A 22,278-nucleotide genomic window follows, 5' to 3' on the forward strand; every position below is an offset into this window, starting at 1 on the left:
ATGTTCTGGGCTACAGTTGTGTTGGCTGAGACTACTGGGGGTTGGCGTATGGACGTATCTTCTCCACTGGAAAGCTTAAATAAGGGAAGGACCTGAACTTTGTCTGGTTGTGGGGAGAAGACATGAGTATGCTGTCCTATAAATACTAGGTATATTTCATAAATTGGGCAAACTCATTTGTGTGTTTATTAGAAATAATGTGAGTCGCTGATAATGGCTGATTTTTAGCCTTTGCTCTCATCAACAATACTACCTGTTTATTCAGTATATGCTTGCCAGGAGTGGAAGGGAGCAATATAAAAGAAAGCTAACATTTTGTCCCATTACCAAAATAATTTCTGATTTTAAAAATGGGGATGGGGAGAGAAGATAAAAGGGACTTGTCTTTGTGCTGGTTTGGATGGCTATATGTTGAAAAGAATTGAAAATAAAATTGGAAACAGTGCCAGTTCCGCAAGAGAAGTACGGTAAGTGGAAGGTATTCATAGTTACTGAATTTCATGCTCTTGTGATAATGCAAACTGTTCTTTGATGTACAATGACCATAAGTATTAACCCAGCATCAGTACGAACTTGAAACACCATTCTGTTCTTGCAGGGAAGTGATCAGTACACACACCCAAGATGATCAATCCCCCTTCTCTAAGAAGGATGACCCAGCTGCAGTATAATATGTGATACTGCATGAATTAAGACTAGCATTTGCCCCAGTACTGTATCTCTATTTATCTTCCTCTTTCATGCAGCTAATTCATATGGCCAAAAACAAATCATCACCTCCCAAATCTAATAGACGCAACAGTGACTGTAACTGGCACCTTAATAATGTGGTCATCTGAACATAATTTGGGTTGGTCATATCTAGAAGAAGACATAGTTCCTGTACCTGGATAACTATGGAAAAGGAGATTCTATTAATTGCAGCTTTTCTTCATTACAAGCTCCACTTGCCCATATCCTCTCTTCACAATTATTTAAAGGTACTTGCCTCTGCCTGTTAGGCAAATTTGCTTTTGCATAAAGCTGGTGAAAAGGAAGCTGTGTAAAACCTGGTGGCCCACTTCTCCCTATCCAGTTCTAGGGTTTATCCCAGGTCTCACCCCTACCCAGCTAGGTCACACTGCCCATGCTGTGCACCCTACTTGAATGCTTTTATCTGCCTGAAGTGTGTCCTTGACCAACGGCAATGCTTCTTGCTTTCCTGGATGGAGTATGGTGTGTGTATCATCTGCAACACAACCTACCCTACAAAGTTGCGTCCATAGCTCTCTTCACGTTGGCTCAGGCTGCCCACACGCCTTGCTTTTTGCCTTGCCCACAACTGGCATGTGGCTCTCAGAAAGCTGCCCATGAGGCCCTTGAGGTTGGGGGCGAGGAGAGTTCCCTGACGTTAAAAAACACAGCCCGATTCAGTATTAGGATTCGGAGTAAAAACCAGGCAAGCCCAGAGCCAGCTCGTGTTTGTTCTGGGTCTGGAAGGGGGCAGGAATTCGGTTCGATTATACTCCAGCTAGGATTCTGACCCCTTTAATTCCAGGCGGTGGGGATTGAAGCCACCTCACTTCTTTGTCACCACCAGAGGGTCTTGTGAATGTGGTCCAATTGGGAAGAAAACCACCCCGCTGCCCGCCACTTTAAACAAGGACTGTCCTGCGGGGAGGGATGCGCCGTTTTGGAAAGAACCGTCTCCAGCCCAACCCTCGCAGGTGCCTCTGCTCTCCAAAGGAGGCGCTGTTGTTTCCCCTCGCCAGGCGGACTCCATTGCCGCTGGCTTCCACCGCCTCGGCCTCCTTCGCTCAAGCTCGGCCGGGAAGGAGACGCCATGGCCTCGCGGCGGGTCGAGCTGGGCTTCGCGGAGGAGGCGCCGGCCTGGCGGCTGCGCAGCGAGCAATTCCCTTGCAAAGTGGGCGGCAGGCCGGCGTGGCTGGGCGAGGCGGGCTTGCCGGGCCCCGCCGAGCTGCAGTGCGGCGAGTGCGGGGAGCCGCGCGCCTTCCTGCTGCAGCTCTACGCGCCTCGGCCGGGCCGGCCCGACGCCTTCCACAGGAGCCTCTTCCTCTTCGGCTGCCGCCGGCCCGCCTGCTACCGCCTCGCCGGCCCCTCCCCGGGCTGCCTGAGAGGTGAGGGGCGCGGGCAGAGAGGGGCCTCGTGTCGTCTGAAGGGCCCTTGGTCGGGTCTGCTGTGGGCGTAAAGGCATGCATGCAGGAGGGAGATGCTGGAAGTCCTAAATCCCCTTAAACCCAGCGGGGCAAGTTAGGATTGCAGCTGAAGCCCTCAAGGCCCGACTGGAGAACCTTCGGTTGTCAGCAGCCCCGGCCAGCATGGCCAATGGTTAGGGATGATAGGAGTTATTGGATGGACCGGCTGTTTCCCTATCCCTGGTCTCTTTGTTTGTGCCTATTAAAATTTGGGCCCTTCCATTGACAGGCTGTTGCCCTAGCCCAGTGGTTCCCAACCTTTTTTGGGCCATGCCTCACCTAAGCATCTCTGAAATCCTGATGCACCCCGCCCCCCTGCTACATATAATTCTTATTATTCAAAAAGTGAACTCCTATTCATGTGGAGGAAGCCGAAAAGGCCATTCATTGTTAATAACTCATTTTTGAATTGCCCCCCCCCCAAAATCAAATTGCCCCTCAATGGGGCGTGTGCCCCACATTGGGAACCACAGCCCTAGCCGAAGGCAAATCACTGGCCCATCTAGCTTGTATCATACACAGGGGATGGCAGTGGCTCCCCTGGGTTCCAGACAGGGGTCTTCTTCCCTACCTTTACCTGGAGATGATGGGGATCGAACATGGGGGAAGCAGATACTGTACAGCCCATTTCAAATAAAAATGCAGCTTTCTTTGCCCAGCTCCTTGCTACTGAGCTCCCTGTGTAAGAGTTTGCTTATCTTTGCTTATTCAAGGCATCTTTAGTCCTACCACTTGTCACGATGCAGATGTGTGGTAACATCTGCATTGGCTTACATTCTGTGCACCCCGATTCATATTTGTCAGGTTTGCTTCTGCCTTGTGGCACATCTGGTAAAGAGGTGAGATGAAAATATTTCCACTAAATAAACGCAAATGTATCTTAGGTACACAGCTAAAAATCTAGTTTTATTTATTTCTACTATTTATAGATGGCTATTCACCACAGCGCTCCCGCTGTTCGGTCCCAGCGCCTGCCAACCTAGCAGTTCGAAAGCACCCCTGGGTGCAAGTAGATAAATAGGGACCGCTTACTAGCGGGAAGGTAAACGGCGTTTCCGTGTGCGGCTCTGGCTCGCCAGAGCAGCGATGTCACGCTGGCCACGTGACCCGGAAGTGTCTTCGGACAGCGCTGGCCCTTGGCCTCTTTGAGTGACATGAGCGCACAACCCTAGAGTCTGTCAAGACTGGCCCGTACGGGCAGGGGTACCTTTACCTTTACCTTTATTCACCACAGATGTTCACAAAGCAGTCTACACAACAGTCAATAAAACAATCCATCGATCAAAATAAATCAGTGCTTAAAACAAAGAAAAAAGCACAGGTAAAGTTCAATAAATAGGCATAATACAACTTACTTAAATAGAATGCTGTGAAGGAGTTCTAAAACTGGAAGTCCAAAAATAATAAACAAGGCCAGCTGATAACTTTATAATAGAATTTGAAAATGTCAGGGGAGAGGAGAGACTTGTCAGTGGCTTCAATCTTGTGCTCAGGAACATGTCATATTGGCCCCACTAAAACCCGTAGTATCTTTGTGTGAGTAACCAGCTGCAAGATTACAGCATAGAAATGATGAACGGATACAGTGTATGTCATTTGGTAGAGTTTTCTTAAAAATAAAGGGAGTCAGGCAATCTTTTTTTCCACCAACAACCCATGTCAGCAGTTATATATCAGATGGGAATGTTTCTTCCCTTTCCTTAAAGTGCTGCCATTGTAGATGCATTAGAGAGCATCTCAGAGCACCATAAATCACCATGTTTGAATTAAATGTCAAAATAAAAAAACTGGTGAAGTGGAGCTAAGGAAAGGGAGGTATTTTCTGGTACTTCTTGGCTGGCTTTGATGTTGACAAGAACAGCCCTTTTAAAATGCGAGACAACCAACCAACCTCTGAGATCCTAAACTGACAATGTTTGCCTTGATCTTGATACTTTCATGGCAAAACTGGTCTGTTGAATGGAGCAATTAAAGCATCAAAAACGGATTTAAGAAAACATTAGCAGTGTGAGTCTTACCTCAGGTGGTGGCTAGAGATTTTTCAGGTTGTATTCCAACTGAGATGTGTGGTACTAGTAAACTAGAATTGGAGCATGTGTAGTTTGACACTGCTGAGAAGTGAATTTTCTCTCAGATTATATACATGCCGTGCATGCTGTTATACCACACTCAAATGCTGCCAATATTACAAAATTAGTGGATCTCTCCCTCCCTTAAGGAGCTTTGGATCCTCTGGAGTAAGAGGTCTCTCCTCCGGTAAAGATTAAGGAGAAGTGTAGCAACTTGTATAGTTTCTGGCATAGCCAGGTCAGAGAGAGCAAACAAAAAATATATATCCATACTGTTGCTTTCAGATAGTTAATATTTTTTTTCTGTTTTCAAGTTTTTAGGAATCAATTACCAAGGAAGAATGACACCTACTCTTATGATCCACCACGGGAAGAGCCACCCCACGAAGAGCCGATTTGTGCAAATCTACAGCTAAAATGTGGGACGAAGCTGTGCCGAGTCTGTGGGTGTTTAGGAAGCAAAACATGCTCCAAATGCCACAAGGCTCATTACTGTAGCAAGGACCATCAAGTTAAGGACTGGAAAGCAGGGCATAAGCTTTCATGCTTGCAGTCTGGTAAGCAATTTGAAACTCTGGAAATTTGCATTGATTTAGAGGAGGGTCTCCATCAGTTGAAGATCGGCTTTGATTACTTCAGAATTAAGCAGTCCAAGAAGAATTGTTATAATTGGGGAGAGCAGGGGGGGGGGTGCAATCACAATGTTTCAGGGTAGGGGGAGGTATGGTATGGGAGGTGGGGCAGTTCAGGGAAGGGGTACCTGGCCCACAGTTAGTGACTATGCTGTGTGCAAGCCCATCCTCCAACATGAGGCATTGCAGTCATCCTGTTAGCCAGCCCTTTGGTCCGCAGTTGCTGCCCTGAATGCCAGGTTAGCTCTGAGGAAGACATCCCTCATCCTATTCTGGATGAGGAGGCTGATCTGGTCTATATTACTGATACCTTGGTGGCTGAGCAAGGTGTGGTTTGTCTTACTCAGCTGTGTCCACCAGAGTATTTGGAACAGCATCAGGGAAGACCTGAGGGTCAGGGAGGGGGTATTGTTGTGATCTATAGAAATTAGCTCTTTCCTGGCTCTCTGTCCATTTGGGGGCAGGAGAACTAGAGGGCACGTTCTTGGCATTGGGCAATTGGGACAGATTTGGCATTCTGCTGGTTTACCGTCCACCTAGCTCCACAGCAGTCTGCCTGCCTAAGCTGACAGAGCTAGTCTCAGGTGGTGTTGAAGGCTCACAGACTGCTGATTTTGGGGGGATTTCAACATCCATGATGAGGTGAATGGCTCTACGGTGGCTCAGGGCTTCATAGTGGCCATGGAGCTGTTCCAATATGTTATTGGCCCACCGCATGTGGCAGGCCATGCTCGGGACCTTGTGAAGAGGGTTATCTGAAAGTGGAGGATATTGGCATCAGTCTCTGGTCATGGTCCAATCTTTTCCTGTTGAGATTTAGGCTTTTAGTACCTTTTTTCTCTCTGCAGAGGCTGGGTATCTATTAGGATTGTCTGCCCTTGGCGGCTGATGAATCCAATGGATTTCTAAAACTGCTCTGGGAATTTTTTTGGCTGATATAACTGGCACGCATACCAAAGCCCTGGCCATCCTCTGGAATATCCTAATGGCCATTGACATGATTGCCCTTCAGCACCCTCTCCCACTTTGTGGAGCCCATTTGGCTTCCTGGTACAGTGGAACCTTGGGTTTTGAACGCGCCTTGGAAGTTGAACGGCTTCCAAGGCGTGTTTCTCAATTTTCTCAATGGAATTTACCGACCCCCCCATTGCACCTTGGTTGTCAAATGTTTTGGAAGTCGAATGGTCTTATTACGTTCGACAACCGAGGTACCACTGTATATTCCATAGCTTAGAATGAGGAAGCAAGCTGGGAGACAGCTCAAACACAAGTGGAGGAAAACTTCCATCAAATGCAATCAAACACTAGTGAGGCCTCATCGTCAAGCCTACCAAATAGCAGTGAAGGCAGCAAAGAAGGTATACTTTGCTGCCTCCATTGCATCCTCATTGTGTCATCCAACATAGCTTTCCTGGGTAGTGCAAGGCCTTTTACAGTCTGGCCTGAAGGAGGTGACACAGTAGTCGTCGTTGTTATTCACCTAGGAATTCTAAAACATCATATCCTCTATTATATTTAGCAATTTTTGCCAAAATAGTTTTTACATATTTTCTGGCACTGCTGTGAAGTCCAATTTTGATCTTTGACATCTCCAGCAGCACACGTTTCTGTTTTTTAGCAAAGCTGCAGTGTCTCAGTTTGTACATTTCTTTAAAATCCTGTTTGTCGCTGTGAGTAGAATGACATAAAAACTCTTAATTTTGGGACCATTCTACTTCTAGAGACAAGCAGGGTTTTAAAGAAATTGAAAAATTGAGACACTGCAGCTTTGTATAAAAAAATGGTGCCTTCTGCTCTGGCTTTATTCTGCTGGCCATTTCATTTTATATTTGTCTTTGTTCTCTACTAGTTTCCAAGTTTGCCCCCCACCCCTAAGAAATCATTTGAAAATAGACTAATATACAATACAAAATAGAATAGGGAAAAATGACCAAAATAATTTTGGGTTCTTGTTTTGTAGGTGAACTGGATGTTGTTATTCCAGATCATAAATTTCTTTTCCCCGAGTATGAAATTGTGATAGAGCCTGAAGAAACTGACTCCTCCAATGTCAGTGAAACAGAAGAGGAAGATCAGGACAAAAAAGAATTGACACCTGCTGCCAATACAGGTAAGTAACATGAATAAATTTCCTTGCTGCAAGACCTATTTTTAAATTATACTACAGTTGTACCTTGGAAGCCGAACGGAATCCGTTCCGGAAGTCCGTTCGACTTCCAAAGCATTCGAATAACGAAGTGTGGCTTCTGATTGGCTGCAGGAACCTCCTGCAGCCACTCAGAAGCTGCGGAAGCCCCATCAGACATTCAGTTTCCAAAAGAACATTTGAAAACCAGAACAGTCACTTCCGGGTTTCGATCATTCAGGAGCCAAAACGTTCAAGAACTAGGCTGTTCGAAAACCAAGGTACTACTATACTTTTGGTTTTTTACCTGTGGTGGCTAACCTATGTCACTAGATGGTGCTGAATTCCCATTTTCCATCAGCCCTAACCAGTATGGCCAATGGTAAAAAATGTTTGGATCTTTAGTCCCAACAAAATCTTCAGGGCCACAGATTAACCACCCCTGCTGTTACATAAAATGCTATGCACCTGTAGCATAGACTTGAAAATAATTCAGGTCAAAAGAACAGAAGAATTGTGAACATGATAAATTTCTCTATATTTAAATATCACTGTGCTCCATGTAAGTAAGTCTCCAAGTTAGTATGTGCTTAAATTTGATTGAATTGAGTTTTGTTTTTCTGTATCTAGTCATCGGGAAAAGTTTGACAAACAAAGGAATGCATAGTATAAAAGTAACACAGATTAACAATAAACCAAAAGTACCCAAACTTGAAAAAGATTACATTCATAATCTCCCTGGCAAGACACAGCCTTTTCTTTTAAAAATATTTCACAAAAAGGTATATTTTAAACAAGTTACACTATGAAAATCAAACTCTTCATCTTAACATACTTTGTTCTAATTTCTCATGCAAACCTTCTGAAGATTTTAATTTAGCTTATTAAAACTACAGCATTGCTGATTTTAACACTATAAAGTTTTAATCTGTTTGGGTTTTAGATGAAGCACCAGATTCTCTGGATGAGACATCATTGGAAGCAATGGCAAAACATGAAACCCAAGATGACAAGATTTTTCAGAAGTTTAAAGAGAAAATTTCTTCAGAACCAGAACAGGTTTTACAATGCATTTTTCTGTGGCTCCCTCTATTTTCTATTTTCTAACCACTAGGTCTTCATGCCACTAAAGTACTAAAATATGTGGTGAAGATAAGAAATCTGGCCCAATCTCCTTAAAACCCTTGTTATTATTGGTTCAGTTGCCTCCATAGCTGGTTGCCCGTATTTGACATATTTATACTTTAATCAGTGGTTTCAGCAGTATGCTTCCTTTTCATCTCTGTTTTGTAAGGATGTTCTTATTTGCGTAAGACTTCCATTTTCTGAAGGAAGTCTGATTCTTAGCATCCTGAAATAAAGCAAGGATTGGTTCTAGAGGTTGTAGAGCAAACAGCTAACATGATTGCCATGGAGGCACAAGATTTGAGTGGGGTGACCAGCAGCACAGCATTGTTCCACAGAAGGGATGACATATATATTTCATTTTCGTTCATAACCTTTTGCCCCAGTTCAGAGAAGTTAAATTGCACTTACTGGCATTGATATTAATGGAGCTTTAATTCAGGTTTCATTAATTTTAAAGGGACTGAAGTCTTGGGGCCTTTCCATGTAATTTAAAACTCCATCTGTGATCTTTCTTAATCTCAGATTATCAGATACTGTAGAGATGGAGAAGGCCCACTCTGGATTTCCGCAGAAAACATTCCTCAGGAGACGGACATCCCCAACTGTTTATGTGGTAGTAAAAGAGTATTTGAATTCCAGGTATGGAAATCTGGTTAAATTGTGTGTAATAAGTGTGTGTGTAATATTATATTATATATATATATATATATATATATATATGCGCAGCAGAGGAGAATTTTAGGAATGAATTCTTAGTTCCACTTAAAATTTTCTTTCAATCCATGCCAACGTCTGTGTAGCCTGAATTGTGGAAAGTCAGGAGTTCAATGATACATATTTTTGGAACTATAGCCTACTTAAATTAAAAATGGGTTGTTGACTAGAACATAGCCAAGTGCTAAATAAACTTTTTAGGACAGCTATTTGCTGCAAATTTTATACAGATTTTGCTGAAGTATTTGAATGGTGCTATTTTTTTCTCCCCCCCCCAACTAATCTTGTTGCTTTTGCGGGGGCTGGAAGCTAAGATTTGAAGACTATAAAGAATTGATCACTGTGCCTTCTAAACTATATAGTGCAGAAAAAGTACTATGTGGCTTAAAAGGTAACTTAACATTTCTGTTGTGTTTTGTTTAAGATTATGCCGCAACTTCTGAATCACCTAAAAGTTGACAGCCTTGGAGAAAGCATCGACTGGGGAACACTAGCTATTTATACATGTGCCGACAGCTGTAACAGAGGCAACCACTATACCGAAGAATTCGTCTGGAAGCAGGATATTTCTAGCACTATTTAATATCTACAAAATTTAAATGGCAGGACATTTAACTCCGCATCATTAAAATATGTCATTTCATAACTAATCCTGTAATTGTGTTTATTCCCCATGGATAAAACAAAAGAAGCAAGAGCTTATCCAGTGATGAGATGATAACAGTTGCCTTTTTGTTTTAATAAAGCCATTAGCTAAGGTAGCTTTATTATATTGTAGTGAAACTTTGCCATGCCGGCAGCTAGGTAAGATTTTTCAGACAGTCGTCTTATTTTTATACCTTTAATTTTAGAGCTAGATTTCTCCAAAGCATCCCCCTATGCTCAGTAAAAGAACAAACTTCCCTCCACCATGGAGGTAACTAGGTGCTCCATATGACCAGGTGTTTAAATTTGAAATTGTTCTTATCTATCCCTATAGGGCTGCAAGCCTGCTCCACCACTACATGAATTGACCACCAGCTCCAGAAAATGTGTGAACTAAGCTATAGCTTATATGCTAAACTTTTTTAAAAAAGATACTTAAGAAACACACAGAAAGTAATTTAAAAGGCAAAACACATTGCTTTAATACTGGATTGTTAAGAAATCTTATAAAAACCAATTCAATACACTGAAAGCTACAAGCATGCATTTAGCACATTAAAACAGCAGCAGAAGCCAATCAGGTTAATCACAGGCTTTTACTCTTCAAATTCTTTCCCCAATTTTCAAAAGCAGCATGTATTTATACATTTAGAACTCAAAAAATTGCTTCCCAAATAGAGGAATATATATATACAACCATCAGTTTTCATTAGCAACTTTCTGTCCTGCTGAATACTGAAAACAGGGAATGTGAAAGGTGGTCTAAAAATGTAGAATCAAAGTTTCTGATTATAAAATTCATGGTTGAAAGAATACTGTAAGAAAACTGTTAAATGTTGAGTAACACGGTTTAACCAATTTGCCAGCGTACGGTTTCCGGTTTTTTAAAAAATAGATGTTAAAACTGTTTAAAAGCTAGAAATATAAATAAGTCGAGTTGTTTCTCCAAGGAGAGCCGAGTGAAGCAACTCACGGTAACTCAGTATAGACGTAACACAAACACCCTCCCCATGGAGATCTGGTAATTAGGCACTAACTGGGAAAATGTTCCAAGGCTTGATGCTGCAGTCTGCAAGTCTCCTTTTACTGCTGTGCCATAATCAGTAACTTTAAAAATGTTCCCCAATGTCTTGGATAAGCACGAGGAACTGTTACGTTGTCTTTCTGAATCCTTTTAAAATAGGATATATATTTTCAAATGCTTCGTAGATTTCAGCTCTGACTTTTGCACCTAGAAGGCAAAGCACTAGTTATACAATCATATATATTTTTTTAAAAAACTACAATGTATCCCCCCCCTTTTTTTTTTACAGAGCAAGAGGTAGGGTGTCTGGTTTATTCTTTTCCTGTAATGTGGACAGGAAAAAGGAGGAAGTGCATGGCTCAAATCTCTTGTTTGTGCAGTTGGTTCATAGTTGTAGACTCTTAGAAGAGTTCATCGACAGAAGTTGTAGCACACTTGCAATACCAAAACACCAACACTTCAAAAAATGACTATGCCAACATTAAAAGAATTTGGATTTTCAAGAAATCATTACTATTAGGCACCCCTGTTTGCACTACAATTTAACTCAATGCAGAAATGTCATATGTAACTTACCTGTTAAAACTACCTTCCCAGAAACAAATATAAGCAGGACAATTCTTGGCTTGATCATTCTGTAAATTAAACCAGGAAACAATTCTGGCTCATAACTGGAAGAAAAGAATAAACAGGTAAAATCTTTAAATGAAACTGGGTTTCATTTAAGTGTGGGTTGATTGAGATTGAGATGTCTGTGAGTGAAAGTCATTTTATTTCTCTTGCCACAAGTTAATTTTTGTTATTACTACATCTTGTGGCTGATACACCAAAGCAGACATTTGCAGCAAAATATATGACATATTTTGTATAAGAATAACAAAATATGGCTTAAGCTAACTGGTGAACCATCTCCAGTTAAGCTAACTGGTGAACCATCTCCTGTTTCAAGCTCTTTCTTGGAAGTTGACATTTAAAAAGGTTTTCATACAGATTTCATTTCTCTGGCTACTCAGCTAGCAATGTACACCATTAGTCCCCAATACTTCATGAGACCAGTCTATTCCCCATCCCCCTTTTTGAGAGACACTTGTCTGTAAATGACCAGCTCATCTAAATTATGGCTATATACAATAAAATCATTACATCATAAAATATTAGCAAATGGAAGAAGTCTCAAGTGTAGATATTCTTGTCTACAAAACTTTATAGATACAGGGTTAGATCTGAGAAAAGTGTGCAGTAGGACACTGACAGAAGTTGACTCGGTGCTTCTCCCAGGGGTCAGGGGACTCTGCTGAATAGGAAATCTCCAAAAACTGGATACATGCACCTTTTGCAAATGTGAGCAGTGCTCACTGAAAGTGCCTCTGCTTGATTTCAGTGGATGCCTGTCCTTCATGGAGAAGGTTTTTGGTGAGAGGTGTGGGGAAATTAACCAGCCTTCTGCTATGCACTTTTACCTGGATCCAATCCACAGAACGTCCTAAATTGGCTACAGCTTGACAAGCAATCCTTCTCATTTGCATACACCTAATTCAGGATACTATGGAAGATCCAAAGCAATGATTAAACATACTAACAAAACAAATTAAAATGGTGGAGATAATAACCAGAGAATATGTTGCAGTATCCACTCGTATTTTGCGGCAGGTGGTATTCACCACTTGGGTACAATAACCTTTTACCTACCTGCTAAACTGTTGATGCGTAAGCACCAATCCTTCGAGCCTGATGGGGAATTTCACATCACAGCTGCCCACCATATTCTGAATCTTAAAATCCAAGAATTTGGCTGGAAAGCCTAATTTCTGCACAACTCTGGCATACTTCCTGGCAGCTAGCCTGGACTGCTCCTCACTGGGGAAAAAGAAGTCACTGTAATTTTACCAAGTAAATAATAACAAAATGTTGTATACGGTGCATGTGTGTGCAGTAAATGTGTTTGGGGAGCTGGACTGTCAACCCCCAAGTGAAATGAGAATAAAATTATACTGGACACTGAGATTAATGGGCAGATACTCCATGGACTCACATACCTCTTCGCCCCTGTACACACCATTTTCCCAGAACTGAATATGAGGGCGGTGGTACGTGGCTCTCTTATTCTCATGATTACAGCAGCAAAACGCTGAAATACAAAATAATAATAATAATAAATTGATGTTACTACAAGAATCCCAAGAAACATTAGTAAGTAATTTTTGAAGCTGCGACAACCTCTATATTATAATTCACTCCTCAGTCATCTTTATAATTTTGCAAGCATTTATAATCAACTACTTCAGGAATAAGCGTATAGACCTCACATTCCAAAAGGGATTATTTATCTTGCTGTATAAACAGCCTTCATTTCCACTTTAAGATATATAAGCCACAATTTGCAGCCCAAATGTGACTATTCAGAAGGCTTGTTAAAAATATTGCAAGGAGTACTGCAAACTCACTCTGCTACAAATTGTTTTAAGTGTTTTATTTTTTTATTAAGTGTTTAACATTTTTATTGTAGCAGGTTCTTCCTTAGATTCAACACTAAAAAAAAAAGTTTTCTTCAACAAAGTATCATTTTTTACTATATAGAGACTAATCTCCAAATGTGAGCAACAGTTATCTAGCAGAACAGAAGTGCCAGTCTTATCCATTTTTGCCTCTACCCCCAGGAAATATGCAGAGGAAGTTGGGTTTCCCCAACAATTCTTTAGAGGTGCAGAACTCCCCTGGACAGTTGAAAGACTGCATTCTCCACCACTAATCCTTTAAAATGAACTGGTAAACACTAGGAAAAATACTTCCCTTCCCATCACCATACAATACCCCACAACCTCATGGACCTTTTCCTTTTTTATTTAACCCCCTGCCAGGCTCTGTTGACTTGTTTCAAACTAACCATAGCCAATATTAATGACAGCTTGTCAGTTCAGAAAGCACAAACTGAAGAAGCAAAAATGGGAAGGAAAGCTTCTCCACTCCTTGCAGTCATCCCAGGAGAAACAAATGGGAGAGAATTATGTGAGCTCAAGGCTCACTCCTCACACACTAAACTGATTTCACATACCATCTGAATATGGTCAACATGCAATGGACAACTCAAAATATTACTTTTGCCAAGGAGCTTTTGGAGAGGTAAAAACTGTCACTCCCCTTTTAGGAATACCTTTGCAATTGACTTTTGCATCCTTTCTACCAATTCTGCTAGATTTATTGTTTTACCTTCTTTAAAGAGTAAAGATAGGAAATTGCCAAACTCGACCCACCAGGTGAATTATCTGTTCTAGTGGAACTACCTATGTCCAACTCCTGACATATGATGTCAGGTGTGGGGCAGGTGGGCTTGGTTTGGGGAAACAGCCCCAGAGACCAATTTGGGACCTGTAGACTGGGGGCTCCCCAGCCATGAGAAAGCTAAAAGAGATTCATGCTGGACCCATGGGCAATCAGAAACAGAAGCATCAAGTAATGGCTATCCACTCTCCATTATACCTTACCTTGGGGTTGTATTCAGCATTTCGAGCACGAAGGGCAATGGTTTTGAGGTCCAGTTTGCAACCAAGATTCACTGTAGACACAATATTCCTAAAGGCAATTCAAAGACATGCTAGGCAAGCTAGATTTTTTTCCAAATTGTGAATGTATCCCCTACTATGCAACTGCATTTAAGCAAGTAGTAACTAGAATACCAGGACACAACTCAGCCTTGTAAGATTTACAACCGGGATAACTTTGACTCGTGAGTTACTGTCTCGTGCCAATTTTCATGTAAACACACCCTACTGATTTATATGGTTACAGTTATTATGAATATATATTTTCAAGATCTGTCTGTCTCTCTCTCTCTCTCTCTCTCTCTCTCTCTCTCTCTCTCTCTCACACACACACACACACACACACACACACTCAATCTCCAACAAAGGAAAGTCTACTACACCCCAATGAACTGTTCCATTTTCGCACAGTGAACCCATTGATTTGGGTCCTACCCTCTGGAACAGCAGGAAATACATTTGGTCCATCAAAGCTGTGAGAAATATTTGAAGGGTGCTATCGTATTGTCTCTGAACACAACAAAGAATTGAACTATCGTAAAACTACAGGAGCCCCCTCAGTCCCACATTGATGTGCATTAACAGTTAATGGTCAACATATTAGGGGAACCTCCTGCCTTATAGCCTCTAAGAACAATCAAACAATCAATCAATCGAGAGTGCTCATGAACTCCCCATCTGTGAACCAGTTCAGAGCACAGGCATGCAAAGGAACTCTATAGCTGTCACATTCCTAAGAAGTTCCACATTCCAAAACATGAGATAAGCCTGAGCATCTTTTGCAAATGTTGCGAGGCTTATTTGAGATGTCCGGGAAGCGAGGGATATGTCAACTATTCAGAGGTTTTTAGTTAAGATGCTGCCATTAAAAGGTACTTTATTATTGCTGCTTAACACTAGTTGCTTGGCCCTAGTCAATCAAAAAAGACAGATTTGCTAGCCAAGATCAGAGGGTTACAGGAGCTTACAGTCACTATTTAAAAATATTGCAGGGTCACAGGAGGGAGAAGAGAAGACTACACACTCACTGTAGCTGTGGTACAATCCCAGAGCTTTCAGAGGCAGGTGTTGCAGGAGTGATTGGGGTCATGGGGGTCATCGGAGAGGGGTAGAGAGGTGTGGTTCCTGGCAAAGGGGCTGTAGTAAGTGTCTGTGAGTGGAAGAGCTGCGGCGTTTGACCGGATGCACCCTGTGTGGATTGTGATGTGGACTGTTGTGCTGCTGCTTGCTGCTGTTGCCTCTGTTGCTCTTCCAGAATAGATAAACTGTTGGTGCTTTGAACAGGTTGGGGTGTGAGCCCTGTGCCATAGGGCATCATGGGACTAAATATAGGGATGCCGGGAGTCATCGCACCCTAAAAAAAGAGAAGAGAATTAGAGAATGCTACCGACCACAGATGTTTTTGAACCATCAAGAAGAGGATTAAGTATTCGTTAAGTTGCTATTAAAAAGCCAATTCTATTTTGATACCAATGGTGCAATCCAATGCATACTAACCTGGGAGTAAGGCCCATTGGACACAGTGTGCTTTACCTTTGAATAAACGTGCACAGGACTGCACTGAAACAGTAGCTAGGATCCTCCAGAATGAGTATATTACCATGTGTATTCTCCAAGGCATTGTTATCACCTTATTTTACTTGGACTCTTATAATAGGACTGAAATTGACATTCAGTTACCATAATAAAGAAAGGGGGGGGGTAGATCAAAACTGGATTGCTCTCAAATATGCTTTCATAAGCACTGAGATACTTTTAAGTCAGTGCTTCTCTCTGGCTGAGGAACTTTCCCTTAAAATTAAAGGCATGCAGCGCTCTTATATCCTTAATGGTTGATTTTCAGAACCTGTAAAAGTAATAACTACCTACTCAAAGGAGCGCTTCCCTTTCATTTCGGCATTCCTTCCCTGAGGCTGGTAGTTCTGTGTCTTTGCATCAGGGATGACGGACACTACATTCCTATGCATGTTTACTCAGAAGAAAGCCCAATTGTGTTCAGTGAGGCTTGCTCCTAAGTAAGTGTCCCAAATATTTCTGCCCGAATTATCCAAATACAATGTAGAGAGGTGTGGGAGTTGCCCACCACTAGAGAATGCCCACCAGAAAGCAAAATAAAATCAAGGGAAGAACAGAGCAGTAAAAACATGAAGCAATGAAGCCCCTGCTGGGCAGCTGCTTTGGGTTCAGAACATGCGGTTGGGCAGGAGTCACCTACTCAGTGCCATCAGCAGAAGCCCTGCACAAGAACTTCTGCTTGCATCATGGTGCTTCCTCGCCACTTCCCCTTGTGCCCCAACATTGGCTCTGGGGAGGTTGGGAGAGAGAGGTGGGATCTTTCTGTCTAGCAAGCTGAAATGCTTTTGCAGGTGGAACAACTAGAAGAGTGCAATGCTGAATTGCATCGACTATTTCAAAATGTATCTCTCAAGGCACACTAGTATACCCCATGCCTGGGACACAGTTTGGGAATTACTAGTTGAAGCTAATTAAAATAAATTCAATTGTACATGTCATGCATACACAAGAATGAAGAAGTGCCTCCAATATTTTCAGCTCTTGCCAAGGAACTGGCTTACAGAGAGTCAAAAAAAACAGAGAGGGTCCAAGTAAAGCATTCTTAGCTACCGTTGAAGGAGGCTGTAGTAAGTTTGTGGCAGGGACTGCTCCATCAGCAAGCATGCTGCCACTTAGGGCAATGGCTGTAATGAGGGCCAGTGGTATTTCTTGCCTCCTTTGCCAACTACCCTTTCACTGAAGCCACTGAAGAGGCAGAGCAAAAGGTAGGGCCAGAGCATGTTCCGGCCTGTGGTGAGAAGGGAGAGGTAAAACCACCCTGTGATCTTCACAGGCAGGCAGGCATAGATAGATAGATAGATTAGATGTGAAGATGTGATTCAAAAGAGTTTGAAGCAAGCCCACCGAAAAAAAAGATAATGAGAGGAGGAAGATCTAGTGCCTACAACATTGCATCACTTTTCATTGGGTAAATAATTTTGAAATCTCCAAAATTCATACATCTTTACCTGAGGGGATGCTAAACCCTGGGCATAGGGTGGTAAACTGTTGTTTTGATCCATGGCAGAAAAAGTCAAGTGACAAGTATTTACAGAAACCCCGTCCAGAAAAGCAGCTTCACACCATCTGCCTTGAGAGTCACTTCCTAAAGCATCCCAACAAGGTATGCAGCCTGTCTTGACATATTTGAAAGGACTTCAGCTTCCTAGCGTCTAAGAGGAGGGTCATAAGTCTGAAAGAGAGAAACAAGTTTAATGAAATGCATGCCTTGCAGTAAAATTAAGAAACACACAACACTGCTGTATTTTATAGTCGCAAATTGTATTTCTGTTGTCCAAACAATGCTGTCAAGGGTGCTTCTTCCAGTATTATAAGCATGGGCCTGCTTGCAGAATAGCTTTTGGGTGCCAGTTCTAAGAATCTGCAATGACAAATCCCCTTTCAGGTCTCCCACATACTGAATGAATTGGCTTTTGAAGTAAGCAAAAAGCATAAGCCTAACAGACAGATGAGATCCTTGATTACAGTTACCTTTGAAGTAGGGCAAAGGAGAATACACCATCAGTTTAGCTACCCAACCCAAATAGGTCAGTTTGGAAGGAAAATAACTATACCTAAACAGAAATCAAGTACTTACAACTTGGTTTCTTCTTTGACCCAGTAATACCGCAACTTAAAATTTCTGTTCTGTTCATACCAGAACTTTGAAAGAATGTTAAGTAATAAGAAAACTGAGGTTATTATTTTATTACTTTGTATACCCCATAGACTGTGAGCTTCAGCTGAGACAGAGTGTTATTCCCAAGGTCTTCCGGTGACATTCATTACCTGAGAAAAGATTTGGAGGTCCAAACTCAACACCAGCCTGGCCAGGACAAGCAAAAAGCCTTAACCAGGAGTGCAGCAAGTAAATAATAAGTATCAGGTTACATGAACATTTTTCACACTGAAAATGGAAATAAATAGCTAGCTAACTTGAGAGGAGGGTGTTAGGATATTTCCGTTCCACCTTAAAAGGGAGCAGGCTTTGTGAGTTACAGAGTCTGCGCATTTCCTGTTTTCACAGGATGTTTATGGTGTGTCTTTGCTTTCGTTTCTGTCTCTGCCGAGACATCTGAAGCAGGCAGTCATGTTTTTCTTTGTTCTGATCAACGCTGAATAAACCTGTAAATCATGCTTTTCTGGGTGTATCTTTCGCTGTGTGCATTATCTGCTGATAAGAGCGTGCATCGGCTCTGGAATGTGGGAAGCTATTTCTGGAGCTCCTGTCGCTAATTGCTGATACTGCGTGTCTACGGGAGATCGATGGACGTCCGGAGACGACGTGGAGTCATGATGGATTTTGTCTCCTTGGCAGTATCCCAACAGAGGGTGGGTTGATGTGACCCCTGAAGTACCTGCATCCCCCTGCTCTGCCTTGCAGTCCAATGATACAGGATGCTTCTCCTGAATGTTTGCCTTGGAGAGCTCAAGGTCATCCTTCAAAGAGCATTCCTCCAAAAGGGGCATGACAGTGACTTTTTACATCAAGAGATCCTTTTTGGAATAAAGCTTGAAACTGATTATTATATCCCTTGGCTGAATAGGAAGCAGCAGTTAGAAAAGGATCTGAAATGTTTTCCTTGAAACTTGAATTTGCTTTATACTGGATTGTTTTAGTTGATGCTTTAATGTGTTATCAACCTGTTTGAGATTTTTTCTTTAAAATATAAAGTGGTATAGAAATTGAATTATTATTATTAATAAGTCTCATTCTAAAAAAACTACGGCGCTTAGATATTCCGTGGTGGCAACCACAACATAGGTTTAAGGTGTCATTTCTAATGCTGGTTGACTAACCAGAAAAAATATTGGGGTTGTGCTGCACAGCTCAATGAAACCAACTCAGGGCATGTCAGGAAAGAAGAAGGCAAAAATCCATGCTATGGGTTATTTGGAAATGAACATAAAATAAGACATCAAGAATTGTGAGGAAAAAGAACAATAAAATGTCTAGCTGTATCATTGAGTATGAAACTATTTTGAGAAGTCATGTGCATGCACCTGTACTGAAAGTACACTATCCCTTAATAATTGTTTATTGATGACTGCTTATGGCCAAAGGCTGGCAAACTCCAAAAACGCCTACATGGAGATAATAGATAAAAACTGCAGAATAAAACTGAGTGAGTTTAAGAGAGCAAAAATGCAATTCTAAGGTTGTTTACTAAGAAACAAGTCCAATGATTTCAATACGACCTACTCCCTACTAAATAAAAGTAGAAATATGTTAGTATTAATGTTTAAGGTTGCTTATGTACTTTAAATTGAATTAAGAAATAATGTATGTTCCTTGTATGCATATTAAACATCAGTTAAAAAACTGTCAATATTATAATTTATGGGTACAAGTATATGGCTGCATATATACACTTGGACTACTATGTACGTTTCTGATTGTCCCATTTTGGGAAGAAATTGTATAATTGTAAAAGGTGCAGCACAATACACATTTATAAAAGTATGCATAGTGTGGAGAGAAAAAACTGATTGGAAGAAGATTCAGTGAAATTAGAAACTAGTACTGTACTTCAATGAAATTCACTGCTACAACTCAGCATTAACTCAGCTTGTTTTAAAGAAGGATTCAACTACTGGTAGTTTATGAGGGACAAGTCTATCAATGGCTATCAGCCAATCATTTCTATGTGGATCATACAGGCTGAAAGGCAATAACAGTGGCCTGGAAGAAGAGACAACATGCCTACATGCCCTCCATCAGGCTTCCCAAAAGCATCTGGCTGGTGACTGGGTAAAATAAGATGCTGTACACAGATCTTTGATTCCAGCATGGCTGCTCTTAAGATTATGAACACCACGAGAACATCACTATCTAGTATAGTGGTTTCCATTCTGTGCTTCCCCACCCCAGCCAATGGGCTACTTGAAAATTATTTATGGCCTTGGCAGATCACTTAATGATTTTTCTGCTTGCTGTAGCAACTGGAATGTGTGGTACATTGTGTGTGTGTGTGTGTGTGTGTGTGTGTATTTTGATTTATTCCCCCTTGCCTGTATTTTATTGCCATTTGAACTCCACAGAATTCAAGTTGTAATACAATCTAATATAATATAAGAAATAAAGACAGCAAAATAAAAATAAAAATCAGTATGAGTAATTAATGCAGACATGTTGCAAGACCACTTGAATGATGCTCGCAGACCACTGGTGGTCCACTGACCGCAATCTGGAAACCCCTGGTCTAGTAGCTTCATTTGTCAACATCCCAGGAAATGATTGTTTCATCCAGAAACCAACAGCTTAAAGGCCTAGTAAAAAACAACCCAGAAATATTGTGAAGCACCTCCATACATCAATACTTTGAATAAGCTATTTTACAGAATGGGCTATATTGCTTCAGTAATGAAGCTATACAAACCTTGCTTCCTGAAGGAATGTTTTATAGAAGTACTCACTGAAGGCTGCCATCCAAACAGCACTATTTTTATTTCACTGACACAGAACTACACCAGGGATTAGAATAGTCTTGCCAAATGCCACAAATTTATCAGTGTCAAAGCAGGATAATCTTTCCAGCTGCAGATACACCTACAGTTATTGTTATACTGCTACATAATAAGTGTGGGTAGCATTTAACACTTCAAGATTGAAAGAATTAGGCGAGTGTAAAGGAGTGCAACCATTGCATATTACAGCTGTTTGCAAATTGACTTTGTCATCCTCTATTTATAGCTTTCATCAAATACAAAAAACATTCAACATACATTAACAGTGCACACACACAATACACACAATAAACTCTTATAAAATGAGCACAGTCAATCATCACTCCTTCTTGTGGTCTGTAGCTCCCTCTCTTCACATGTTTAGAGAAAGTTGTGTTTGTATAGGAATATATGTGAATGAGCTGGAGAAATAGTTCAAGACAGTTAAGTACCCACTGCAGGTTTCACAATTAAATATCTTTCTAAAGAGACTGACATCAACCACCCAATAGATGAGTTTCACTGATATCTATTACACACTACAACTGTTCAAATGGCACTTAACTGCCAGTAAGTTTAGGATTATTGCCTAAGCAACAACTGACTAGCAATCTCTGTGGCACAATGGATCAGTGCATCTGACTGGCACTGCAGGGAGTTGGACCAGATGATCCTCAGTGTCCCTTCCAACCCTACAATTTTATGATTCAGTGATCTTGAGCCCACGGAAATGTAACCTGTTTCAACTGAGTATGTTAAACTATGGCAATTTGGACTCATTTCTACTAGTTGAAGAGTAATGCAGCAAACTACATTTCACTGGCCCTTGATTGTGAAACATTTGTAGGCTGGCAAAGGACCAGGACAGCTTCCTAAATTGCACAGAATCATCGAGTGCTTCTCGGAATCCTGTGTGCCAAAACGACTTGGAGAAAAACGTGCAGAGACCCAGAAAGGTGATTATTCTCCTCTCTCCCTCCGAGCATCTCCGACACCGGTGCAGGAGCCCCATTCAGCGGAGTGGGACTTGCTTCCAAGTAGAGAGCATGCACAGAATCGGGAGGAGCTGCAGGAGGAGCACGTGTGGCCGAGAAGAAGCAACCTACCTTAGGGCCACTGGCTAGGATCCTCATTAGTTCCCATGGACTGGGAAACCGCACGAGCAGCAGACACCGCAGCCGGGCGGAGGCGGGAGACCGCGACATCGCCATCCCGCAGCCGCCGGGAAAGAGGTATCGAGAAGGGCGCCCCTCCCCGCCGCCCGCGTTTCCACTGGAGGGAAAAGCGGGACGGGCGGGCGGGCGGGAGGCTACCGGGCCCAACTCGCGGCCCACAGACCCGCCAAACCCTCGTCCTGACGTTACGGGTCCGAAGGGCGGGAAGGGGGAGCGGGAAGGAGAAAGCCCTGCCTGCCGCCCGTAGCGGTACGAACAGCCGTAGCGGCGGCGCCTCCTCCGACCCCCTCAGCCCAGCGGCTCTGGGCTCCTTCCCAGGGCTGCCCTTCCCCTCGAGGGCGACGCTGGCGGACCGGCAACTTACCGCTCCAGAAGTTCTCCCGAGCCGAGCTGTGCCCCTTCGCTCGCTTCATCGAGCGGCGCGCCTCTTTCGCGTCATCCGAAGCAGCCGCTGCGCCGCTCGGCGGTTACCTCGGGCGCCAGCTTTCTTGAGGGCGGCAGCGGCCGGCAGGCGGGGTGGGGAGAGAAAGA

At 42.4% G+C, this 22,278-nt stretch overlaps 2 protein-coding genes across 3 annotated transcripts; one reads left to right on the forward strand and one right to left on the reverse strand.

Moving 5' to 3' along the window:
• The first annotated feature begins 1,807 nt into the window (after positions 1-1,807).
• Positions 1,808-9,513, forward strand: PDCD2 (programmed cell death 2). Its single transcript, XM_083434235.1, has 6 exons — positions 1,808-2,117; positions 4,579-4,821; positions 6,857-7,006; positions 7,965-8,080; positions 8,672-8,788; positions 9,288-9,513. The coding sequence occupies exons 1-6, from the start codon at positions 1,823-1,825 to the stop codon at positions 9,444-9,446; spliced, it is 1,080 nt and encodes a 359-aa protein (XP_083290361.1). The 5' UTR covers positions 1,808-1,822; the 3' UTR covers positions 9,447-9,513.
• Positions 9,514-9,965: 452 nt separating this feature from the next.
• Positions 9,966-22,278, reverse strand: TBP (TATA-box binding protein). Of its 2 annotated transcripts, none has more exons than XM_083434291.1 (8): positions 22,112-22,278; positions 17,095-17,318; positions 15,100-15,425; positions 14,015-14,102; positions 12,569-12,660; positions 12,222-12,389; positions 11,109-11,203; positions 9,966-10,739 (listed from the first exon to the last, which is right to left on the reverse strand). In XM_083434291.1, exons 2-8 carry the CDS (start codon positions 17,146-17,148, stop codon positions 10,660-10,662), a joined length of 903 nt encoding a protein of 300 aa, XP_083290417.1. In that variant the 5' UTR covers positions 17,149-17,318; positions 22,112-22,278; the 3' UTR covers positions 9,966-10,659. The 2 variants fall into 2 exon arrangements, with proteins under 2 accessions (XP_083290417.1, XP_083290418.1); XM_083434292.1 differs by having other exon boundaries at positions 21,679-22,125.

Source organism: Podarcis tiliguerta (assembly GCF_965153285.1).
Source record: "Podarcis tiliguerta genome assembly, chromosome: 3".
In the NCBI taxonomy this organism is placed as follows: Eukaryota; Metazoa; Chordata; class Lepidosauria; order Squamata; family Lacertidae; genus Podarcis; species Podarcis tiliguerta.